We start from the raw sequence: 9,521 nt of genomic DNA, 5'->3' as shown, positions 1-9,521 counted from the left end.
AACCATAGTCTATCATCACATACTAGCAACATACCACATCTCTTTAGCTTATCTTTTTAATTCCCTAGTTGCCAAGAGAGCAATCTGCAAGTACACAGGAACCCAAAGGTCTTTGAACAATTACAATTTATGTTCCTCAAGTACAAGAATCAGTCAACTTGACAAGAAAGGTCATTCTACAGAAATGGTTTTATAACCAGTTTAAAGTTTTGATTTTTCCCATCAAACCACTATTGCCCTGTTAGAGCACTCTACCTAAAAGTTCAAGGAAAGAACTGAGCACATAGTGAAGCTGATAAATAGTACTACACAGACTCAGGTGGCCTCAACTAAGTAATACTGAAAAAAGCTTTCACCAAATACAATTTGAATGTGACTTGTTGGCAGAAAAAGATTCACAACTGATGGTTACTGGTAATGTCCCTCTTACTAACTGCTGTCTTATGAATCGAATTTCAAGGTCTTCCTCTCAATTTCGATTTCTAAAGTAAAATAGCACGAGGAATTAAAGTCAATTAGTTACCAGAGCATTTTAGAGATTATTCCAATTGGGGATAAAAAACAAAACCACTGTTTCTAACCAAAAAAAAAAAAAAAAAAAAACATTGTTAGCAACTCTCAGCTGCAGGTTTTCCCACCCCTGCCCACCCACCCAACCCTGGTACATACCTAAGTATGCTTTAAGCACATAGGACAACCAATAACCATAGTGGTTACAATTACAAGCCATCGTACTACATGATTATTGAACATCTGCCTTCCTAGACAACACTACATACTCAAGACAATGGAGCCAAAGGAACTAATCTGCTGTGCAGGTAAAAACAGCAAACACCTTCCTAGCCCAGAAACAAGATGCTCACTACAGGTTCATCCTAGTACTGGAAAGAGGAATATTACTAACAGATACTAATAAAGAAAACCGTCTTGGTAATACACAATACACTAAGTACTCATTCTGCCAATAACATACATCATGGAAATAACTCTTATAACTGGATCATGGGAACCTTTGAAGGAAATTTTAAATATGAGCAATAATATAAGGAATGCTTTCCCTACACAAATAAAAACCTGGGTATTTCACTAAGAGATCTTCTTACATGAAGAACAAAATGCATGTTAAGAGAATTTCTTTTCCCTAGCAAAAATGGGGATTGTTTTTTAATTCTGATTCTAGTCATTCTTTGTCAAGAGTCTAGGATTAAAATCACTAGAACCCAAAGAGATGCCACACAAGAGACTACTTATTAGAACACACATTTCCTGCTGCCAGTACTAGGAGAGATCTTATTCTTATCTTTACACTTCCATTTGGTCACCACATTTGGTAAGAAAGAAACAAAGTGAGAAAAAAAAGATCACAGAGAAAGAGAAAAGGAGGAAAGAGACTAATTACAGGTGACAGAAAGAAATAAAGGAAAGGCAGGTGACTTGCTTGCTCAGCTTTGGCTCTATAGTCCTATGAGCCAAAATGCATACTTAGTGACATGGTATCTCACAGGAAAAGGGAAAAGGGGGTAAGCTGAGAGAGGTCAGGCCATGGTGTTAATTTCTTTCCTGTACAAAGACAGTCTCTTGAGGACAGAGGCCTGCCTCTTGTAAAGTGATGTCATAGTCCAGATGAGAGAGCTTCCTCCGGGGGAAGTTGGTAAGAAGTTCAAAACGTTCATTTGGATATCCTTTAGACTGGACATGTTTCACCAAAGCCTATGAAAAACAAGAGTAAGACAAAACTGTTAGCTGGAAATAATACCATGCTGACTAATTCAAAAGAGTACTCTACCTTTATCATATTAGATAAAGTAAGTTATTTAGATAATGAAAGCTTATAGAAAGCCAACAAAACTCTTTGGATAAGTAAATCTATACCCAGTAACTTAGGGCTACTACTTTGTGATACTAAAAGAGTCACTGCTATCTCCCCAATAAATAAACTCAGTTAATATTTATATAATATAGACTATTTTTCTTCCTTCAACAGAGAATATATCCTTTCATTCTGTCTATGACCAACTACAACCACAGAACTGTTACAATTTCAACATGTCCTTCTCTACAAATGCTTTTTCATCAGATAAACGTGCTCAGTCTTCTCCAGTGATCTTTTCCCTTTACTCACTGTCTAGTTTTCTACTCAGTTTTGCAACTAAATTTCTCAAGAGTGGTCTACAGGCTAGAGAGGTGGATCAATGTTTAAGAGCACTGACTGCTCTTCCAGAGGACATGGGTTCAATTCCAAGCACCCAAATGACGGCTCACAATTGTGTAACTCCAAGATCTGACACCTTCACACAGACATATATGCAGGCAGAACACCAATGCACATAAAATAAGAATAAACAAATTTTACACACACACACACACACACACACACACACACACGGTTTACACAGTAGCAACCCTTGTCCCTAGGTAATATGCACCATGACCCCTGGTAGATATCTAACATATTTAATGATATATATTAACAACTAATAATATAAAATGTTATATATACATATAAGTTTTATAATAGGTGCACACACATGCATGCTGAGGCACACAACCACGCATACATACATGCAACATTACTTCTTTTAAGCTGCAGGACCATCAGTCACTTGTATTTCCCCAAGAAAGTGTTTCTCTATGTATCCCTGGCTGTCTTAGAAGTCACTCTATAGACTAGACTGGCCTCAAACTCAGAGATTTGTCTGCCTCTGCATCCCAAGCGCTGGGATTAAAGGTGTGCACCACCACCCCCCATTGAAAAAAAAATTTTAACATAAATTTTAAGTTTTTTGAAGTTACATGACCAGATACCCTGTGGTAACTATAACATTCATTTGGTAACTAAGATGGCTATTACCTCTCAGGTATACACAGCCTGGCTAGCCTGGATAAAGGGAATGATTCATATCACACACAGGTGATGGAGTGGGACGTTAGGAAGTTTCATTGTGCTATTCAGAATAATATTTAATTTAAAACTTACAAATTGATTCTGGAATTTTCCACCCAACATTTTTTTCTTTTCTTTTTTGTTTTGTTTGTTTCAAGACAGGGATTTTCTGTGTAGCTTTAGAGTCTGTCCTGGAACTCTGTAGAAAGGCTGCTTCAAACTCACCGAGATATGCCTGCCTCTGCTTCCTGAGTGCTGGGATTAAAGGCATGCGCCGCCAATACCTAGCCCACTTAACATTTCTATACCAAAGTTTGCTATCAGAACTAGAATGGTGGAGGAAAAGGACATTTATCGTATTTATTCTTTCTCTTGCCTCTGTTCCATTTCAAACAGTAGTAGTCTGGAACCAGTCAGCAACTTATCACTGTCTTCAACAGTATCTACAGCTGTCTGATTTCAATTTAAATGACCCCATTTAAACTGGAAAGGTGGGGCCTGGCTGGCCGGAGGTCAGCACAGGCAGGCCTCTGAAGGTCCTCTCCACCCCTCTGGCTCTGGTCTAGTTCTTTCTCTGCTTCCTGACTCACAGCCACATGAACAAGTCTCCAGTTCCCACCACTAGAGAAGGAGCCTCTGCCATGCTTTGGCTGCCAAGCCTAACCTTTGCTTGGATGCAATTTCTCGGAAACCATGAGCCAGAAAAACCCTTTCCACCCTTACTTTGTCAAGTAGTTTGTTGCAGAAATGAGGAAAGTGGCTATCCCAGGCATAGTGACAGGCCAGGTATAGGTACTTAACCAAAACAGGGCTGGAGGGGGGGGGGCACCACCCACAAGTTCAGTTATGTTAGGCAGACCAATTTCTTTTTCAGACGTCAGGACCTTGGGAGCACTAAGATAAGTGATGCCATGTACAAACCGAAGAGTAAACAAAACTTACAGGTAGACAAAGAGGGAATGGGATAAAATAGAGAATCACAAGAAAAAATTCTAGCAGACCACAGAAGAGATACCGAAGAACCTTGATTCTTAATTATTTTGTAGTAACAGCTATTAAGAAACCCAAGCTCCCCACTATAGTCTTCAGATAAATCCACCACTTCTTTTCCAGAAGTCAGTGTATTCCACACAAACAGAACTGAAAAGCCTAAGCTGGCCTGTGACTTGCCTCAAAGAATGAAAAGCAAATAAACTAAGAAATAGGACAGGCATGGTAGCTCATGCTTATAATCTCAGCACTTGGGAAGTTAAGCAAAAAGACTATTTTGAGTTCCAGGCTATAAATGAGACCCCCACCTCAAAGACCATCATAGCCCTAATTCCAGTAATTAGGAGACTGAGGCAGGCAAATCTCTGAGTTCTAGGCTAGCCAGGGCTACATAGTGAGGCCCTGTGTTAAAACAAAAACAAAATACAAGTAAAAAAATCCCAACAACCCCCCCCCCCCAAACTAAGACTCTTGACAATAAGTTTTGAGTCAGATACCAGATACCCTACATATATGTCAGAGAGACTATGTTCTCTTGGGTAAGGGTACAAAATAGTGGTAGGGTTTGCTTAGCATGCATTAGGTTATGGGTTTAATCCCTAACACCACGAACCACATGTTTCAGTGAGATAAACTCACCAGCAGTTTAGCTTGCTCTGGAAGAGTGATCTGCTCCCTTTTTCCATCTGGGTACCTCAGCATCAGCTGTGCTTTTGGTCCTAAGGAACAGTTAGATACACATAGGTGTTTAATATGGGAGATTAACTAAAGCAAGCCATTCAGTACATTCAAGTTTAATAAGTAAAGCAGGTCTATCCTGTAACCTACCATTTACATCTATCCCCTCCACTATTCCATCTGACTTTTCAGGTGACATCTCCAAGACCTCAGGATCCATGGCTGGCAATCCTTGATGGTTTGTGGCTGTGCCAGGCTCAGTTCTGGCTGGGGGCTCAGTCAATGGCCTTCTGTTCTCCTCTTTTCTATGTCCCAGATCTTTATGAGGAGACTTTCTGGACTTAGCAAGATTCTCTACCTCCTCTTCTTCATCAGAGCCACAAACCGAAATGAATTCTTCGCTGCCAGAGAAAAGTTCCGATTCAGATTCTTCATCTGAGCGGCTATCCTGTTTTGCCTGTGCTGAGTCGAAATGTGTTTCCTGCAAGGAGGCTCTGATGGCAGCTTCCAGCTGGCTGTCTTCACTGGCATCTATGAGGCTCTCCTATGAAGTGTAGTCAGAGCACAGGTGGAAAGAATAACAGTTAAACCAAAACAAAACCCACTCAAACAGGGTATAAAAAACATACCAGTCAACATATCACTAATTTTCTGCCAAAGCAGAATTTGTCTCTTGCACAATGTGAGGTCAAGGACTTACTATCAGAAAGTCAAATTGAAACGAATATTTTAAAGGCAAGGAAAAAAAAAAAAAAAAAAAAGGATATGGTGGTATAAACCTATAATGCCAACATTCATGAAACAGAGATAGGGAATTGCCCAAAGTCTGAGGCTAGCCTGTACTACACAGTGAGATGGTTTCAAATTCAAATAAACAACATGAAGATCTCAAAGTACTTACAGTACACTGGTATTTTAAGCCCAGGCATTTTTGGCATCAAAACGAACACATTCAAAAAAAAATAGCTTATTTTCGTTTAGCAAAAGAACTGAAGTTGTAAATATAAAGTCAAACTACTACTCTTTAAAATGATTAAACATCAGAAGATGTCTCTTTTGGTTATCATTAACTGCAAAGGTTCTTAGCATTCAAAACAAGGAAATACCATTATCAAAATATGACATGGTGGTGTATGCCATGCCAATCCTCCTAGGATTTATCATTTGGGAGGCTGAGGTAGGAAGCTTGCAAGTTATTTTATTTTGTTAATGCTGTTTTTTTATGATTTATTTATTTTATGCACACTAATTTCTTGCCTGCATTTATGTCTGAGTGAGGATTACACACAGTCTGGAGTTACAGACAGTTGTAAGCTGCCATATGAGTGCTGGGAATTGAAGCCAGATCCTCTGCAAGAGCAGTCAGTGTTCTTAACTCCTGAGCCATCTCTCCAGCCCATGCCTATAAGTTTGACTTCCAGCACGTGAGATCATTTCTCAAAAAAAAAAAAAAAAATCCAAAGAGAAAAATTTCAGGGTGTGTGTGGGTAGGTTAACTAAATTTTTGAAAGCTTTCTAACTATAATAAAGATTTTCATTATGATAATGATGAGAAATACAATTTCATTTATTTATCCTGTGCATACGTATGTGGCTTTGCAGACATTGTGTACACATATAAGTCAAAGGACAACTTTCAGGAGTCTTTTCTCTCCTTCCACCATGTGCATGTGGGTTCTAGAGATTACATTTAGGTCATCAAGCTTGGTAAAAGTGTCTTTATCCACTGAGCCATCTAACAGCCAGAGTAATGCAAGTTTCTAATCTCTTGTTAAAAGTTTTGAGTATCAGTTTTTTTTCTCCTTTTTTGGTTTTTCAAGACAGGGTTTCTCTGTGTAGCCCTGGCCATCCTAGAACTTGTTATGTAGACCAGGCTGGCCTCAAACTCAGAACTCAGAAATGGGTCAGCTTCTACTTCCCAAGTATTAGGATTAAAGACATGCATCACCACTGCCAGTCCAAAGATTTCATTTTTAAAAGTCACAAAATACGGAGCACGTGAATGGAATATATACCATGTGCATGCCTGGTACCTACGGAGTCTAGAAGAAGGCACTGAATCCCCTGGAACTAGGGCTACCGGTGGTTATGAGCTGTCTGATGTGGGTGCAGGAAACCAAACTAGGGCTTTCTATAAGAGAAGCCAAGTGTTCTTACCCAAGGAGTCATCTCTCCAGCCCTGTATTATGATTACTATTCTTTTACACAGAGTTGTAATATAGTTCACATTGGCCCAAAACACACAATGTGGCTCAGGATAGTCTTGGAACTCTCAATCTCTTTCCTACTGCCACATAATAATTTCTTAAAAATTAGTTGGGTGGAGCTGGACAGATGGCTTAGCAGTTAAGAGCACTGGCTGCTCTTCCAAAGGACCTGGGTTCAATTTCCAGCACCCACATGGCAGCTCACAACTGTCTGTAAGTAGGAATACCTGCAGGCAAAACACCAATATACATAAAATAAAGATTAAAAAAACAAAAAAGCCCACTTAAAATAGCTGGGCATGGCCGGACACGCCTTTAATCTCAGCACTTGAGGGCAGAGGCAGGTGGATCTCTGTGATTTTTGAGGCCAGCCTGGTCTACAGAGTTCTTAGATAGTCAAAGTTACATAGTAGAGAAACCTGCCCCAAAATAAACAAACAAACAAACAAACAAACAAATAAGCAAGCAAATTATGGCTATAAACAAAAATATCTGGGGCTAGAGAGTTGGTTCAGATTAAGAGAACTTGCCACTCTTTTTAGAATTTTATTTTTATTATTTTAGTGATGTGTGTGGGTACCCAGACATCAGACCTGGACTCAGTTCCTCTGGAAGATTAGTACATGCTCCCACTAATTCATTCCTCCAGGTCCATCTGCTGCTCTTGCAGAGGACACAGATTCAGTTCCTAAGACATCATGGCTCATGACCATTCATAAGTTCAGTTCCAGGGGAATCTAACTGTAGATAGAAGTTCCTGTCCCTCCCAGTCCTACATTATCTCATGTCATCCAACATTCTCTTGTAGCCTCCAAGGACACTACGCACATGTAGGGCACATATACACATACAGGCAAAACACTCATATACATAAAAAAATAAAATATTTAAAAATTATAATGTTTTTAAAAATCAAACATGTCTAATGAATGAAGTTCATGTACTACATGTCCTATAGTATTTATTTGCTTCTTTTGTTTGTGACTTGTTTTGAGAAAGATCTCACTCTGTAGTCTCAACTGGAATGGAACTCATTATATAGCTCTGACTGTCCTCAAACTTGCAGTAGTCCTCCTGATTCAGCCTCTTCAGTGCTGGGATCACAGACATGTGACACCCTGCAAACTAAGAATAAAAGGAATACAGGTAGGAGATGGAGGCAGAAGTATCAGGAATTCAAGGATATCCTTGGCTACATGGTGAGTCTGAGTCTAGCTGAACAAGATGTTATAACCTGTCTCCAAAAAAGCCTCAGTAACCTGATAAAGTACATTTTAATAAACATACGGATTAGGGAGACAATCAGTAGTAGTTAAAGCTTACTTCAAAAGCATGAGGACCATTGCTCAGATTCCCCAGAACCCTTGTAAATGCTTGCTGAGTGTAGCAGCCTGGCTAGGATTCCACTTTTCAGTAGACAGAGAACCCCCCCCCCCCAAAGCAAACTGTCTAACAAGACTAGCTATATTTATGAGCTGTGGGTTCAGCTGAGACCCTGCCTCAATGAATAAGGAGGAGGGCAAAGAAGGCAACCGAATAAGGTTCCTGACATCAATCTTGAGCTTACACACACAAGCCACTATGTACAGGAACATACATGTAGACATAACACACGCACATACACACACACACATTTTTAAAAGGAACTATATAACCATACAGAGGAACATCCAGTGGTGAGACCATGTCTCCAAGAGCCAGGGAAGGAGCACCAAGAGACTCCAACAGTCAGATTAGTGCTGCTGTTGCTTTAGTTACAGAAGCTTCTTTCTGCAGTGGACAATGTTAAGACTCATAAGTGGTTAAAATGTACAGAATAAATGCTGACAGTTGAGCCATAAATGGGACTATAGCATTCATGGCAGCCTCTCCAAAGTTAAGGGCATGGTGGGAGAGAAGGCAGAAAGAATGTATAATGTGAAGGATGGGGTGGAAGGGTGTGGAACAGGGTTTTCTGGGCATGACAAAATTGCACACCTAAATGCACAGTGGCTGTGATTGCCTGTGTAAGCCCAGCACAAGATGGACCCATCAACAGCCTGCCTTGGAAAAAACTGACAAGGGTCCAACCTTTCCCTTAGATAAGCAGTGAATGGCTGCTGGGAACAGGAGAACATGTTCTTAGGATGTAGCCACTGGTAAGGTGCCAGTGCTCTTGTAAACGATTCTCACCTATGCTTCTGTAAGTGAGCTTGGATCACAAAGATAAGTGAATAGAAATACAAAACTCTATACACATACACACATATATACATGCATGCATACATATATATCAGCTAACAATAAGATGGATCTTATTGTTCAAATTAATAAATTTGTTTAATTAGGCAGCACTCTAAGGTCAATAAAAAATAAGAAGAAAACACTGCTGGGAGAAATTAAAGACACAGAAATAGGGCAGATATATTCCATACTACTAGACCTGAAGATTCAATTACTCGATGTCCACAGAACCAGTATGATTCCAATTAAAATGCGAGCATGTTTTCTTGTATTAAGCAACAAGCTGGTTCTTAAACTTGTAAAGAAATGCAAAATGCCCAAAACAAACAGAAAAGTTTCATTTATGTAATTTTAATTAGGTACTTAGATAACTTCAAATAACTATTTTTTAAATCACTACATGATAGACCAATTCTAAAGACACATAATTTTATTCTCATTGTCATCAAAACCCAAACAGCAATGATAACCACAGTGAGACTGCCTTATCTTTGAAGATTTTTTACTTGAAATTAATCATGATATCAACTAGCAAAGAT

The 9,521-nt window shown here is 39.4% G+C and overlaps 1 protein-coding gene across 2 annotated transcripts in view; it reads right to left on the bottom strand.

Annotated features, from left to right (window-relative positions):
• Positions 1 to 629: 629 nt before the first annotated feature.
• Ubxn7 (UBX domain protein 7) overlaps positions 630 to 9,521 on the bottom strand; it is a 45,866-nt gene continuing 36,974 nt past the window's right edge. For both annotated transcript variants that reach the window (XM_051191329.1, XM_051191330.1), the window contains exons 9-11: positions 4,703 to 5,096; positions 4,514 to 4,593; positions 630 to 1,710 (exon numbers count right to left, since the gene is read on the bottom strand). In XM_051191329.1, the coding sequence (XP_051047286.1) occupies positions 1,549 to 1,710; positions 4,514 to 4,593; positions 4,703 to 5,096 (636 nt within the window). In that variant the 3' untranslated portion in view covers positions 630 to 1,548. The remainder of the gene's footprint in view (positions 1,711 to 4,513; positions 4,594 to 4,702; positions 5,097 to 9,521) is intronic.

This window comes from Phodopus roborovskii, unplaced genomic scaffold (genome assembly GCF_943737965.1).
Source record: "Phodopus roborovskii unplaced genomic scaffold, PHOROB, whole genome shotgun sequence".
NCBI classification, from domain to species: Eukaryota; Metazoa; Chordata; class Mammalia; order Rodentia; family Cricetidae; genus Phodopus; species Phodopus roborovskii.
Note: the sequence above shows the minus strand (reverse complement) of the source record. Positions and strands in the feature narration are given on the sequence as shown.